The sequence below is a fragment of the Telmatherina bonti genome (assembly GCF_933228915.1).
Source record: "Telmatherina bonti genome assembly, chromosome: 22".
Taxonomy (NCBI): Eukaryota; Metazoa; Chordata; class Actinopteri; order Atheriniformes; family Telmatherinidae; genus Telmatherina; species Telmatherina bonti.
Window position 1 is genome coordinate 19,359,155 of NC_136631.1, and position 16,640 is coordinate 19,375,794.

Consider the following 16,640-nt stretch of genomic DNA (forward strand, 5'->3'; position numbering starts at 1 on the left):
CTTGACAAACAATCAATCCCTCTCCAAGATAATTCATAAGGTTTTCCAATGGTGTCAATATGACAGAAATTCATGACCAATCTTCCCCCTTAAAGGTGCCCGACTTTAATCATTTTTGTTTATCTCCTCAGCTCAGCTGGCTTCACTCACATCACATAGTAGTCTTGTTTACTTGGTCTAAACAGACAGTTTGATGTTTTACTTACACAACCCCTGATCCTATTCACTCAAGCCTTAGACAATGTCAGCATTAGGGTGTCAACAATGCATGCATTTGCACCTAAAGGCAGTGAAAACAAAAGTTGACTCTAGGTTTAGGTTATCATGGCAATGAACAGTTTCATTGACAGATGGAGGACGGAACCACAAAGAGGGTAAGCTTATTATTTCATTTATAAAATTAATGAGTAAAAAGCATTAACATAATTATGACAAAGTTGAAGTTGAGTTGAAGTTCGTGCTTTTTTTTTTTCCTAATTGGTGATTTGTGTCCCCATAGTGTAACAAGATGATGTCATATAATGTGCTAACCTTGAATGAAAAGCAGATGTCCATTCTTAATTAGGGAAAATATGCAATGGTCAGAGATAACAGTCGCTACAGTTATTTCTCTCCATTCTACATAAATCCACTGAATGATAGTTGCTGGAATAGGCTTAAAATACTGCGGGACTAGAGTTAAAGTAATCCAGATCAAATATTTTGATTTAGAAAATAACTCGGCAAACAGATGTTTCTGTCTAGACGCAGTGATTCAGTATGAACTGAGACCCATAGTGACACCTAAGACAAACTGGGGAAGCAATGAACATGTATGTGGGTGGAGAAAATGAGACACCACATGACTTTGGGAAGCGTCTTTCTGGACTAATGTGATATCACCACTTGGGGAATGACTGAAAGTAGTTGAATAAGCTAAAAGCCAAAGGAATGTTGATTTCACATTTGTTGATTTAACTGAAGTCAAACTATCTTTTATTAAGTTAGGTAATACCTTTTTTGAATTATTTATTTTTTGTTTTATTTATTATTTTTTTTATTAAAGTTTTACACAGTTCAAGCAGCATCTCAGCCTTCGACTGTGCTCATATAGATACCAGGTGATCTGCAAAACAGATGCTTTGAGTTTCCTTAAATCCCTCCAGCTTTCACCTTCCCTTGAAGTCAGACACATACACCAGGAGACTATAGGTCTGTCCCTATTGTGCTGAGCTCCTATGGAGCGAAAGCCTGGAAGCTATGAGGGGTTTTGGGTGCCTTGTGTCTGCTTAAAAGGATCACAGTGTGACTATGGAACAAAGAAGGAGGTTTGAACCTGATATTCCCACAGTGTCACGCAAACAGCTATGTCTTTCACACAGTCCTCTCATCCTTCTCACTTTGATTACAGTGCTTCCATGCAGTCCTTCTCTAAACCCTCCCCCCTTTTTGCCCCCAATGTGTCCTCTGTCCTGGAGGGGACATGCTTCATAATCTTATGTCAGTACAGTGCGATGGATTCTCGCAAGCTGCTCTTTTTACATTTGAAGTTTTGAAATTTGCCAAAGAAATTTTCCTTTGATACGCTTCACTGTGCAAAATTAAAGCTCATTTAGTCATGTTTGCTCTTCTGTGTTTATAGATGTGAAGAAGGACTGGTCAGACCATGCTCTGTGGTGGGAGAAGAAGAAGACATGGCTGTTGAAAACCCATTGGACGTTGGATAAGTATGGCATCCAAGCTGACGCAAGGCTGCTCTTTACGCCACAGCACAAACTGCTGCGCCTCCAGCTGCCCAACATGAAGCACATGAAGGTCAAGGTGAACTTCTCTGACCGGGTCTTCAAGGCTGTGTCTGACATCTGCAAAACTTTCAGTAAGTGGAAAAACTTGACTCATTTTCAAGACATCAGACTGTTTAGCATGGTTTTATGTTCAGTGGAGATGGGAAAAGCAGCTATTGCGAGTTGAGGTATTGCTTTCTTCCAAAGAATTGACTAGTATGACGCTGTCTGAATGGATAAACTGAAGGTACCCACCCTACTCAACTGAAAACATCCCCTGGTGATGTTATTTTTGGAAATGGGGAAATGCTCTGCCTCAAACTCTACTGATTATGCCCTTCCTCTCAGTTTTTGTTATATCTGGCAATTTTTTATATTTATTAAACACTCTAAGCTCTACATGATCCAATCTTATAGATGAGTCTTAAAGACATGTCCTTGAACCCAAGTTCATGTCTGTTGTACAGTATTGTTTAGTATACGATTATTAATCCGTTTTCAGCTTAAACCATACCACAATATGCATACATTCATTTAAATAGCACATTTTCACTCTGTTGTTTGTTTAAATTCTGTCATTTCCTCATTTAAGGGTCCCACGTGTAAAAGTCACACACATAAACACTGTGAATATCTTGTATCACTGGCTGCATGGTGACTTGTCAGAGGTTATGTTCTGGACCCCAACAACCCCCCTGACCTGCTAACTCCCACTTCCCTGCATCACGGACTTCACCCCTTGCCTTGCCCCTGCTTCTTAGTCACCACTTCCTGTAGGGTTTGCAGATTTGGAGAACCCCCTCCAATATAAACCCTTCAACAAGCCAGGGTCAACACACACCTGCTGTCTCTGTGTCACAGGACTGTGTGCTGAGCGCTCCAGCGACAGCTTTCCAATCTTATATTAGGGTTTACAGGTAGTGCTCAACATTGCTTTTAATTTGGGGTTTTACAAAGCAGTTCTGTGACACGAATGAACACATGGTACATTTTATTGAGTTTAAACATACAAAGAAGCTGTTATTGAAAGAGGAAACAGAAAAATTGGGTTTAACAGGAGAGCAGTTTTTCTGTCAGACAGGCCAGAGCAGGAATGTGTTTGCAGCTTCCGTAATAAAACTTTCAGCTCCACAGAAAGACGGGACAAATTGCTTCTAGCTGACTTGGCACATAGTTGGAATTGGAAGGATGTTGGATAGTAAATGTAAAGGGTTACTTAATGCCATGCGTGTGTGTTGTGTGTGTTGTGTGTTTACATCACTGGACTTAAAAGCTCATTAGTAGTAAGAGACAATGGGGAAGATGTTCACTGTTGCTTATGACCACTGACTTTACTAACTGGTCTGGTCTGGAAGCATTTTATTTCTTGAGCAACCTGAGCAACTTTTTACTTTGATTATTTTCCTGCAAATAATCTCTGCTGACTGTCTGTGAGCTGCAAGGCACAGAGAATCTGTGAGGACAGGAAGAGTCAAGGCTTTTCCAACTGGCCTTCGCTCCAGACGGCAGAAAGGGAGGAACAGAGATACTTGAAGACAGAAACGGAGAGGGAAAGCTAATTGGAGATCCACCAGTTGTTTTAATAGTCATACTGATTTCTTTGGCGGGGTTTTGTACCGTTCATGTCTGGTCAGCTGGCCACACAGAAGCCATTTCCTGTCCCAAAGCTATTTCCAATCTGAGTCTTCAAACACAGCATTTGGCTTGTACAGTTTATTTTTCTCATCATGTTTTGTATTTTAAATGATTTTTATGGTGTCAACAGATTTCTTTTTTTAATGTGGGAAAAAAAAAAACATTTTGTTGTCATACAACCTCTATTTTGTCTGGCTTTGGGTCTCTTTAGAATGATCTAATTATGATGGGGAATGTCACATACTGTTCAGGGGCAGAGCATGGAAAATCAACACAGCAGTCAATAGTCAAAAAGTTAATAGTTTAAAACAAACTAACAATGTTATCGCTATCCCATGTTGAAAACAGCTGTTTTCTGACACAGACACAGTCCATCTGGACTGGCTGGGTGAGAAGAAAACTCAGCAAAAGGTTGATGCACTGTAAAATCCCTGTTTCACCCCCGTTTGACTTCTAATTCCATCTGACAGTTCTTAAATACTTTGCTCTACTTTTTAGTTGATACTTTAGAAATAGCATTTGGGATTTTCTACTCTTGGTTTCTGACAATTCCTGAAAACCATGTTTGTGTTTTGTTAAAGGGTCATGTACAATATTTGCTGCAATATTTACTTTTCATTGTTGATTTAAACTATAAACTTTATACTAGAATGTAATGAAAAGTACCCATCCCAACCACAACCCATCCATTTTGTCTCTTGTGTTGCTGTTTCTTGTAGCATCAGGCAGCTCATCTTCTGAGCTAGTACATAAAATGCACTTTTCACAACTACCAGATGACTGTGGTTCAAAGTTTCTGATTGAAGTAAAAATGAAGATTTTCCTCTTTAAAAAAAAGAAATCAAAGAATCAAATCCCTTCAGAACAACAAGGGTCAGGCTGCTCCATTTAATTAGACTGTGTAAGTTTTCCCACCATATGTGGGGAAAATAGAGCGTACTACTCCTAGGAACAAATACTGTAACATTACACTGAATCAGCTGAATGAGTAATGATTAATCAATGACCAACCAGGAGAGGAAAGAAATTTGAGTAAGCATGCTTCAATACCACATGATGTAGGATGGGTTTTGAAGCAGGATGTTGATGGTTTAGGTGTTTGGTCAGAGCTCTTTGTCCTACAGAAACCTTTCTGAGTTTCTGTGGACGTTTGCTTTGTCATTTTGGTCCAGCAGATTTATGACCTGTCAACCTGTGGACTGCTTGACTGGACCCAAGTGTACTGGATGTAGCTGTCATAACATAAAAGGACTGTGGTTTGACTTCACTTACTCAAAGTGTGTCAAATAAAGTAAACAGTTGTTGCTCTTCATTAACTCTACATTCTTGTTCATGTTTTCTCCACAGATAGTTCATATGGTTTGAAACTCTTGGGCTTCATGTTATTTAGCAAATTTCATAGTCATCAGTTTAGAAGAATAATGTATACCCAAAGCACATGCATTCTGATCTTTTCCTCTTGGTTTAAGTCGGAATGTTAGTAATTTTGCTTAATGTGTTTATTCCACAGATTAAACACATAAATGTTCTTGTGCAATGATCAGCCATCCTTTTAGTCCAATAAGTAAATGTCTTCATTTATAATAACACAAGAGGAAAACTAATTATGAACTCAGACCTCTTTATTATTTTTTTTGTCCATGTAGGGTCTCCATCTGTGTGAATGGTAAATTTTACTGTTGTAAAATTAGACTGTGACGGTGTTTGTGATTCTTTGCGGCTTGCGTTACTCACTGCAGTGAATCATCTGTTCCAAGGAGTAGATCTTCTAAGTCCCGCTGGCTCTCGGTCAACCCCTTTCCTCTGGCTTCAAGCCTGGTTACTGCCACAAGTATAAAAGATGGAAGATTGGAGACTTAATGTCAAGGTGGCATTTTTGCTAATGGAAATCAACAAAGCTTTTTTAAGCACTCTGACCACCATTTACTCCTCACTTCCTCTGACACCAGTGATGTGATGAGAGTCACTTACATAAAATCATCCCTAGAATATCACCATGATGTGCAAGTAAAATATCACCTTTAATTGCAGCAGAACTCTACTATGATGCTTTCCAGACTGTTAAATGTTTCTACCATTGAACTTAGATTATTTTGGTGATTGCATTGTTTTCTCTATTTATACCGCCAAAGTATATGATATGAAAAAGCTTGTGTTATCATGGTGATGTTTTTTGAGCTGTTCATTACCACTGGGTCACAGTAAAGAGGTTAACATAGTAGCTCAATACAGGTATATAGGTGGAAGCTTATACTCATATATATGTCAAATGAAGTCTCTGTGATCAGTGTGCATATTATATGGAAACACTAATCAGTTGCTGTATTTTGTTAATGTACAAAGCTTACAAGTTTAAACTGATAAATTATATTTGATGAAGAATGCATAATAAGCTTTTGCTATATGGTAAGCTAATGGACTGAACTTACACAAAAATGAATCATAGCAATAGATTTCTTGCAGCTAATCTGATATTGATGCATGCCTTCGCATGGCATTAGCAATTATTCACTTTTTCCTCCTTTTTTTTTTTTTTTTTTAAAGGCAGCATAGAATCTCTGCCAGCACCCACTGAGACGAGTGATTGTAAAAGCAAAGCTGTGTTTATTTAGCCAACAGCACGTATTATGGGTACCTACAAATGTTGGTTTTATAAGAACACTTGTATGTCCATTTGCTGCTCTGAAAAGTCATCTTGAACTTGTGACTGTTCTGTAAATGTTTTTTTATGAATTTAAGACCTGAAAAAGTCTGCTGAGCAATACATTGCTTCTGCATTGCCTCACTGAGACACATGCATATCCAAGTACCAATACACACAGTTCACTGTGTGTGTTAACCTTCTGACATAGCCTAACAGCACGCCTGGAGCTCATATGGCTGTATAAGGGCACAGGGACTGCGCTCCAGTGCTACAATGGAGCGAGAATGAGGGAGGAGGGAGGCAACGAGAGGGTGAGCTCCCATCTGGTAGTTCTTAAAACTCCTGGAATGCTTTTGCTTTAGTTACACAAACCAAACAAGCTTTCTCACCAAGCCAAGACGTTCTCTCGACCATCCTGTTTGTTCTCTATATAACACCTTTAGCAGCCTCCTCAGTTTCCTCTGATACAGTTTCAATCCTTCATCTGTGGAAAATTAAGTGTGATTTATATCTGTGGATTTGAGAAAATGAACAGTTGTGTGCAAGACAAAGTATAAAATAATTGAAAATTGCTTTCTAATATCACCACGGTCTTTGATTTAAATAGAATTCGTGAGAAAACGAAATCCAACAGAGCGTCCAGATGTGCTTGCTTCAACATATGCTTCATCTATTCTAATCCTAACATTTTCTGGCTGCTTCAGCTCCTCCATCAGAACCATCCTGTCACTGCTGCTGCAGAGTGATGTCTCCCTGGCCTTCAAATGCAGGGGATGGAGTAGAAAAAAAGGGGAAAGAGCAAAGGGGCAGGCCGCTGTTTTAGCCATTATATTTATCTCACTGTCTGAGATCTTGCACACATCGAACACACGTTGCTGCTCTTTTTGATTTAGAAAAACTTATTTAATTATTTTTTTTCATATTAACTTCGAATTAATTAACAGGAAAAGGGCTATATTTTTTTATATCTGAATGAATAGTGGGGAGTGGGGGTTTAAAAAAAAAAAAAAAAAGAGAGACTGTGTCTGTCTTGGCTCAGTTGGGGATCACCGTTAAATTAAGTTCATTTGGGGCCCTGAGAAAAGGGATTTGCAATTTTCCATGTTTCGTACGCACAGCTGTGCGCAGTTTCTGTCCATCAACTGTTTCTTTTTTCACTTATCCCTTCCTCCCCACTGCCACTCTGTTTTTGCAGTTAAATGTTGACTTTGCATCCCTGGTTTTCTGTATCACACAGCTTCTACTCATTGTTTATGTGCACTTTGAGAGGTCATGTGGTTTATTTAAAGCCTGCAGTTGAAAAAGACACCAATTACTATATGTTTTTTTGCAACTTCATGACTTGAAAAACGGCTTAGTTTATTCTATGAGTTAGTTCAGCTTTGTTAGTACTCAAGGTTCTGTTTGTATGGCATCAAATGGACTTACTAGCGGTCTCCCCCACCCAGATATCCGCCACCCAGAGGAGCTGTCTCTACTGCGCAAACCACGTGATCCAAAAAAGAAAAAGAAAAAGTTGGAGGAGGCAGAAGAGGACGATCTGGAGCTCGAGGGTCCGCTGTTAACCCCTGGATCAGGTGAGCTGCTTTTGCAGCCTTTTGTAGTATTTTCAACAAGAATACTTTTTCATCATTTCTGTGTAGTAGCGTGGACAATAAAATTTACAGCTAATTTAGTGAGATTAGTCAATAGGTACAGGTTGAACAGGTTGGTTCTGATCATCGTAAGTAATTATTGTGTTAAATTTTTATTCATATTTCCATCAAGCAGCAGGTTGAACAGCAGGTTCTCCTTGCTCTCATGGAGCATCTTCCATTCTTTTTTTGAGTTTGATTGCACATGTGGTTGAGAAACCACTAAGATAACTCCAGATTGCTGCACCCTGCGTTTAGTTACCAAATATGAATGTGTAAGTTTGAGGCCTGCATGGGATCGACAGCCAGGGCTCCCAATTCCTTGGCAGGGAGGACTAAGAATGGCTTAGATTCCACACATAGCTGGTCACGCTGCCATTTTAAACCCAAACCAGGCAACAGTGCAGTTATTATGGCCCTCCTCCTTCTTGCAGCAGTTGATGGGAGAGTTACAACCATACAAGCAGGGAGGAGCAAAACAAAACAAGCTGAGTTGCTGTCACCAAGATAGCATCATGAAAAAATGTTAACACTTTAGGACAGGGAGAAATGGACCCTTTGTGCGATTCGAGTCTCCTCTGTTCTGCAGAGTTTGCATAATGTTCACTGCTTGGCTATCTTTACACTCGGAAGTGGGTGGGAAGAGGCCTGAACAATCACAGTGAACTTGAACTAAAATGTACATTTTTGTCAAGTGAAATTAGCTTTCTTGAAATCCAGATTTATAGATGTTTAGTCTCTTTTCTCATAAATCAGAGTACTAGAAAATATCACAAATGGCTACTTCACTGAACATAAACTGATCACACCCAGAGTTGCATCATTGCTTTATATGGGTGTGCTACATTGATGCCTCTGGTGGAGATGCATTTTGTTCCCTGTTGGGAAAATGTGGTCATTCTAAAAGATGGTTTCAGCAAGATCTTGCAGAAATTGTCTGCTCTTTTCCTGTGTTCAGCGTATGTGTTTCCTGCTGTACGCCCTATTAGATCACATGCTACAGAGAGTGTCTTTCACGGCCAAGTTGTAGGATGTTATTCTGTCCCTTGTGGGGAAGAGTTGGCCTCTTGGTGCAGGTCTCCTGATTGAAATCACAAGGCTCTGCAGAAATGCGATCAGAACTGCAGTGTTTTCCTTTATTCCTCTCTTCTTTTAGTAGAACTGAAATTGGACATAGAACTGCAGTGATTAGTTAAGGAATCGCTCAATTAACACAAAATTCTACCATTGCAATCTGATAATCAATTAGCTGCTCACAAGCTACAAATAAAGAACAAGATTCACTTTCTTAAATATGTTTACCTGGTCATGATGGTGAGCTAAGTAAGCTTTTGTAGACAGTTTAATTGATTATTGAAATTACGGGTAGGTTAACAGCTCAGATAAACAAGTTGTGGCACAACTCCTGTTTTCTCTACTTACTTTGATTTGAAGAGCTGTCTGTATTTTTTCATCTTTTTGATAACTTATTTGTCATTGAAATTCATTGTTTGAATAAATGACAATTAAAAATAAAATTCAACTTGAGTAACTCGATACAGACAGGACAGAATGTGATTACTGTGCAGCGAGGTTTCAAACAAGATGTAATCATCTCCAGCGGAATGCTTTCAGTCAGTTTCCAAAACTGTAATCTTCATTTTTTTCTATTGCTCCTTGTTGGAAATTCTACATCTTCTGACAGTCAGCACAGTCTGAAGTGATCATAGAAAAGAATATTTTAGTAGAGAACCCCATGTTACCAATCCTCAGACCAAGAGCCATAATACCAGGCTTTGCCACATCTTGTCATGCTTCTTCTATCTAAAGGAAAATAGTCAACCAGCACTTTAATTGTGCTGCAGTTTCTACAAGCAGAGCTGGGTCATTCTGACCAGTGCCTTGCCTGGGTTTTCATTTACTCATGCAATGTTTGATGTTTATGAATGTGTGGATGGAACCTTGATTGTTGGTTTTTTTATTTGTTTTTTTTGTTTGTTTGTTTGTTTGTTTGTGTTTTGACCCAGCCTTCTCCCTCTGCAGAGAGGGCAAACTGAGTCTTTTAACTCTGAGCTTTCAGTATATTTGCAAACATCTCAGATCTCCTCATTCTTCTATTTCTCAGCTTTTGTCTCCTGTTTCTTTCTGTCCTCGAATAGTTTACATTGTCTAAAAGCTGTCCTCCTGATATTGTTTGCTCCTGTTCCACTCCTGCTCTCCACTTTTTCCTCTCTTTTTCTCTTTCTTACTCTTTCTCTTTTCATCCTAGCCTCTGAGATAATATACATCGGACCTGTCAAAGGTAAGCTTTCCTCTTCCTCTGTCCTTTTCTTTTCAGCATTGCTTTCTCACCCTCACTTCATTCCCCTGCTCCCCTCTCCCCCACTGCTGAAGTGTTAAGGTCACATGAGATCCATAACCTTTGGGACTAGCAGCAGAGTCACCTGACTGCTCCTCTTAGAGGAAGTCATCTGATGATGGTAGTCTCATGATAAATGCTTATGCAGCCTATTAGAAATTAGCTCAAAGCTCACTTTTCTTAAAGCTACTTGAGGCCTGCTCACTATGCCTTCTGATTGATGTGCAGGATTGCAAATAACTGTTAAAGCTTTGGCTTGGTTGGCAGGATAGCAAGTTATGTACATGTAGGCTAAATTTTGTTTTTGGTTTATTGTGGTTTAGGATCTGAATGACATGCTTCAAATAAATGTTTAGTTTTTACTTCTGTTAACATTCATCTACATGAGACGCTCAACTCGTTGACAGCTTTCTCATGGTTAACTTGTAGTCTTAAGAGCTGATGATGATCAACAAAGCCCTGAATGAATCCTCAGTGTGGGAATGTTGGGGAGTAAAGACGTGCTAACATTCTTTGTGTCTTTTTGCCGCAATGGAGGGTCGGTAAACAGGATGGAAGGGGCCTATTTGTGTTTTTAGGGACTTTCAGCTTTCACCTTATACATGATGTCTCTGGATTTTTTACATTCCTCCAGAGACCCCATAGGAGGTGGGAGTACTCTCCTTGACCTGCTGAAGTCAGCATCAGGAGGAAAAAAACCTTGAAGGAAGCGTGGATAACACCCTCCCCCACAGGGAATGGGTGGTCATAGCCTGCACCCCATTCACATGACCTCAGTTTGCAAACACAAACATACACACTAACACAGACCAAGCCCACTTCCTTGTTTCAAAAGGGATTTAGTGATTTAGCCAGAGTTTCTTCTTGACCTAGACCCTACAGAGGGAGAGAGGGAATGGCAAGGAAGTGGCCAAAAATACTCCCCAAGGCCAATCAACAGGAAATGCAAACAGTTTCACTTTGTTGGCTTATGTTTGCAGTTAGAACCCAGGACAGGGAAAAAATAAAGGAAAGGCAAAAGTGAAGCACAACTGTCATAAATGCCTCGCATATCTATGCACTCCCCCTCTCTTGTAGGCAAAATGTGCCATAGTTTGATGTGTGCAGTGCATTCTTGCAGGTTTTGTCTGTGCGTAAGTGGTTGATCGTGGTTGCATTGTGCATCATCTGCATGCTGATCCACATCAATCCTGCCATCAGCAGGAGAGCATTGTTGAAGTCACTCATTTGCAAAGAATTGGCTGGTCATCACATGGTGTTGTTGACCGCTGGCTGGTCTGGCTAGGCTGCAAGTCTGTGTGTTTTTGTGAAGTATTTTCATCCTTTTTACCCTTAGTGATGGACTCGGTCGGTTCACAAGACTAAATCTAAATGTTTATTTTGAAGTATTTTGTGACACAAAAATTTTGGGCAAAAGGACAATAATTTAATTTCTTTTTTTGTTCCTTTTTTTGCTCTTCCTAGGAAGCATCTATTCTAGTCCAGGTTTGTATAGCAAGACTATGACCCCCACCTATGACTCAAAGGATGGTAGCCCTCTGTCGCCCACATCAGCCTGGTTTGGAGACAGTCCCCTGTCTGAGGGCAATCCCAGCATCCTTGCTGTCAGCCAGCTGATTTCCTCACCAGACATCCTGGTCAAGCTCTACAAGGCCCAGTCTCTGTTGGACAAAGCCAAGATCAATCAGGGGTGAGATGATGTTTGCTTTGTGGTTTCGCCAAACAGCCAAAAGTAATAAATGATGTGGTGGTTTGTTGAATCATTTAAATCTATGTAGTTGATCGAAACAGTAACGAAGACTACATTTCAACATTATCTAACTAACTATATGTCTGTTCGCTCTGAAGGTGGTTGGACTCATCTCGGTCTCTCATGGAGCAAGATGTAAAGGAGAATGAGGTGCTGCTCCTGAGATTTAAATACCACAGTTTCTTTGACCTCAACCCTAAGGTACGTCCCACAAACAAAGCAGCACAACTTCACGTTAAATTCACTTGGGAATGAGTTGTACTAGAAAGAAAAGATGCATTATCCTCTTATTGTGTGATTTTAAAGAACCACTTTATGCTATATTTTTTTCTTCATGAGGTCCAGCCTTTTATGCTTCAGCAGACAGTTTTCTGTTTTCAGCATGTGGTTGTATTTGTCTACAGTATGATGCCATCCGAGTAAACCAGCTCTATGAACAATCCAAGTGGGCCATCCTGCTGGAGGAAATTGAATGCACAGAGGAGGAAATGATGATGTTTGCTGCCTTGCAGGTAAGAAATTTGTTATTTCAGCCTTTTGATGTTAAGGCCTGAAACTTGAAGATCTGCAGTCTTTCTTTGAATGCACAGCAGGGACGTCGCTTTTCACATGCAAGCTAATGAATTGGATTGGATTGAAGCCCAGAGCTGAGCCATATGGCCTCCAGTGCTGCAATGGCATGTACACTAAAACATGACTTTTGTATACTGCTGAAAATGAATTAATGGAGACATTATTACATTATTCCCCATGGGGTTTTCAGTATACATAATATCAGTTAATTCCATTTATTTTTCACCTAATGAACATCAATTCTGGAATCAGTAGTCTTTTAAACCAAATTAAAAGAGCAAGCAAATCTTTTTATGGACAAGACTTTATAAAAAAAAAGTACTAAATGAGTTATTGCAACAGAAGTGAGAATACATTATGCAGTACTACTGTTCTTCAAGATTCTTTACAATCCTTAGAAAAAAGTGTGGTGACAAAATCCAAAACAAGATGTAGAGAAAAAGGATTTTTCCATATTTGCTTTATTCTGTCGAAGCTTGGGCAGTACTGGAGCACATCCTGAGTACTGGTGTACACCCTGGACAGGTCACCAGTGAAAGGGGAACAGTGGAAGTGATATACAGATGTTAACCCCTTCTCCTCCTTCCACATGTATTCTGGGGGTGGTGTCTTTGCTATTTCTGACCCTCGTAAACTTTGGGTGCCAAGACCTGGGGACGCCACTCTGTCCTCACCCTAAGGGTAATTATAGTGCATCTTTTGCCACAGGACCCCGTGTCTTAGTCAAGACCACCCACCCACCAAAAAACAGTATCATAGACCTGCTCACATTCCTTTAAAAGCCCTTTCTCACTCTAAGGTATCGCATGTTTCATCTGAGCAACTGTAGTTAAACTTGACTGGCTTCTTGTTAAGATATGCTGATCTACATTTGATGTTTTGACTAGTTGCAGCCCTGTTGCTACCTGTCTTTTAGCACTTTGGTTGCTAATTTTGTGTTTCACATGGGTAGTTTGAGCTTAGGGGTTTTGACTAAGGTTTCACTGTTGAGAAATACGAGGGTCTAAATAAAGAGTAATGATCTTCCAAATCCACAACGTTGCTACTGGGTGTTTGCATGCCATCACCTGGATGTTTCACTTTGGCAGTTCCCGTGACTGAAGTAATCAAGAGTTAAGAAAGTAACTGACCTCATAGTCATGAGCAAACATAGAAAACAAGCCAATCAAGGTAGCAGTTGAAAAAAAAAAAAAACATGTCATGAAGAAGCAGAGCACTGAAATGTTATGTTGAGCCTTTTGTCACATCCTGCTGACTAATACCTAACATATTTCTCTCAAACATCGTTCTGTAGCTCTCACTCTCGTGGCAGCTGTTCATTCATATAATGGTGGAGAGTTGGTGATGAGATATTATAAATACCATTTGTCAACAAGCTGTATTTAGAGCCTGTGACTCACACAGGGGTTTTCTGTAATAACCCTGTCCGGATGAATTGGTGTTTCCATTGTTACTAAAGCACATCTCCTATACCACAATCTTGCACCACTCTCACATGTGTATAAACTGAAAATTATTTTATTGTGTGTTACAGCTCTTAGATATGTCATGAACACATTACCCAGACCACAGTGCTTATTACTCAGAGGATAAGCATTGTTCCTTTAGTCTTTGTTGCAGCTAGTCATCTTCATTTTATCTGCTTCCAAAAAAGCATCTGGTAAACTCAGTGGTGCATGCTGGTAACACATGTTAGCATTAATGCTGACCGATCTTAAAGTATTTATATGGCAATTACCCCAAACAAGTTCCCTTTTAATGAGAAGGAGTTGGGGCATTTTTGCACCAGCAGCACACTTTTTAAAAGTCAGCAGTGTTCGTATCATTATGTTGAAGCGGCTAATATTTGCTAGCAAAGTCTATCTTCATTTTGAGCTGTTTTTACTCCTCTTAGTCACATGTGTTTTGCTCTTCTTTATCTCAAAGCTTCTGCACTTGTTAATTGAAGGTTTGTACTTCTGACTGCTGCAAAGATGGGAAAGAAATCACAGGTTTTGCAGAGAAATGTGGCTTTTACCAAGTCTTTAAAAAGACACTGCTCAGAAATCATAAGTCGACCCAAGTTTTTCTGTTTTTCTTTCACAGTACCATATCAACAAGCTGTCAATCATGTCTTCAGACAACCACATGAATAACAGCGAGAAGGAGGTGGATGAGGTAGATGCTGCTCTGTCTGACCTGGAGATCACTTTGGAAGGAGGAAAGACATCCAACACACTGGTATGAAATCCCCATCACTACTTTTAATATCTGAAATTTTTGCAAACTCTGCAAATGCTGGACTCTTGTGTCCATTTTTACATTTTTTGTTAAGACTTGGGACTGGGTTTGTGCCTTTGTTTCTCATTTTGCTGAAATCGCTTATCTACAGTTTTTAAGACTCAAGAGGAAGTCTACTTGGACAATGCATTCGTCAGTAAAAAATTCCACACAGTTATTTATAAGGTTTTCCTTTTCTTCCCAGGGTGACATCACATCTATCCCTGAGCTAGCAGACTATGTCAAAGTCTTCAAGTAAGTCCACATTCAGAACTACCACCTCCGACAGGACCATATGTTACTTTCAGTGTAAACGTAAACTTCAGCTGTTCTTGTTTTTATTTGTGAGCTCATCTACAGTAAAGATCTCATTCTCATCTAAAAGATTGTGGGACTAACGGAGAAGTGTGATTCAAACTTTTCTGGCTGACTAAAACAAATCTTGCCTGTTTTGCATCAGTGGAATAGGTTGGGTTGTTTGCCAAAGGCCATTTGCTGTGAGTGAGGCTTTAGTTTGGCTCGTCATGATGATTAGAGTTGGACCAAGCATATTTTGAATCTTATCCATTTTTGGCTCAAAGTCTGTGCTGACAGGCAGGTGGCCCCTGGGGAGATTGTCTCATAAAATGTACAGTATAAACTAAGGGGGATTATGATATCAGGGGGCTTTTTTTTTTTAATGCACTCCAACAGTGTTGGCTCCTTTCCTATTTACCTCGCTGACTTGGCACTTCTGAAGCTCTTGTTCCCTCCTATGTACTCTGTTGTGATCTCCCCTCCCCCACTCTTCCTGTTCGCCATCATCATTACAGAAAATAAGTGTTTTTCCATCTGAACTCTGACATATCTCTGTTTGCTATATCTTTCTAGACCCAAGAAACTGACGCTGAAGGGCTATAAGCAGTACTGGTGCACGTTCAAGGACATCACGATTTCCTGTTACAAGAGTAAAGAAGAGGCACATGGGACACCTGCTCACCAGATGAATCTGAGAGGTGCAAACACTTCTCCATTTATATTCTGACACACCAAAAATGTTCAATGCTCTTGGTGGAATGTGATTCTTTAGTTATCTGCTGAAAGTATGTTGTGTGTGTGTGACTTTTGACCTCTTTTTTCCTGTCTGCACTCTGGCTTCTTGTTTAGGTTGTGAGGTAACGCCAGATGTTAACATCTCGGGTCAGAAATTTAACATCAAGTTGCTAATCCCCGTCGCTGATGGCATGAATGAGATCTGGCTTCGATGTGACACAGTAAGGCTACACTAAATGCACCCCTTTTTTAAAAAATTTTTTTAAATCCTGCTTCAAGGCGCTTACTTTGTTTGATGTTTCATCTCCAGGAGAAACAGTATGCTCACTGGATGGCTGCATGTCGCCTGGCCTCTAAAGGAAAGACAATGGCCGACAGCTCGTACAACCTGGAGGTCCAGAACATTCTATCGTTCCTCAAGATGCAGCATATGAACCCTGACCCTCAGTTCATTGAACCGATCACCACTGATATCAATCCAGAGTGTCTGGTGTCGCCTCGTTATCTCAAGAAGTACAAGAACAAGCAGGTAAGCCGGTTAACTACAACTGATTATCCAGATTATTGTGTATTCTATGGGAAGGTGCTTCCTGCCGTGATGAATCTGTTGTGCACTTAGATGGAGAAGCATGTGATGCTTTTCAGTCTGGCGCCTTCTGGCATAAAGTGGTCTTGCACTGGAATTTTAACTTCTACGCCTCCTACTTTAGTTTCCTCCTCCTCCTCAAAGAACCAGAACACCAGGCGTCCAAAACATCATATGTGTACGATCAAAACCTCGCATGTCAAACCACAACCATATTTCCAACTTCTCCCTGTCTTTCTACTTGTAAACAACAGGGCTTAAAATACAGACAGATCCATCGTGATCATATGGATGCTTATCATGTTGCAAATTAGAAGATAATAATGCAAACACCATATTTAGGAGTGAACAGCAGCATGTCACATACAAACTTAATAACCAGGTGTTATATTTAATTGCTCAACAATAAGGTGATTTTCCTCTAAA

At 40.0% G+C, this 16,640-nt stretch overlaps 1 protein-coding gene across 5 annotated transcripts in view; it reads left to right on the forward strand.

Moving 5' to 3' along the window:
- fermt2 (FERM domain containing kindlin 2) overlaps nt 1-16,640 on the forward strand; it is a 38,971-nt gene that overhangs the window by 13,581 nt on the left and 8,750 nt on the right. For 3 of the 5 annotated variants that reach the window (XM_079262135.1, XM_079262134.1, XM_079262136.1), the window contains exons 3-13: nt 1,622-1,855; nt 7,491-7,619; nt 9,925-9,957; nt 11,479-11,704; nt 11,863-11,965; nt 12,169-12,276; nt 14,423-14,557; nt 14,802-14,851; nt 15,467-15,591; nt 15,743-15,849; nt 15,939-16,157. In XM_079262135.1, the coding sequence (XP_079118261.1) occupies nt 1,622-1,855; nt 7,491-7,619; nt 9,925-9,957; nt 11,479-11,704; nt 11,863-11,965; nt 12,169-12,276; nt 14,423-14,557; nt 14,802-14,851; nt 15,467-15,591; nt 15,743-15,849; nt 15,939-16,157 (1,469 nt within the window). The remainder of the gene's footprint in view (nt 1-1,621; nt 1,856-7,490; nt 7,620-9,924; nt 9,958-11,478; nt 11,705-11,862; nt 11,966-12,168; nt 12,277-14,422; nt 14,558-14,801; nt 14,852-15,466; nt 15,592-15,742; nt 15,850-15,938; nt 16,158-16,640) is intronic. The other 2 variants (XM_079262137.1, XM_079262138.1) reach the window with 1 other exon arrangement.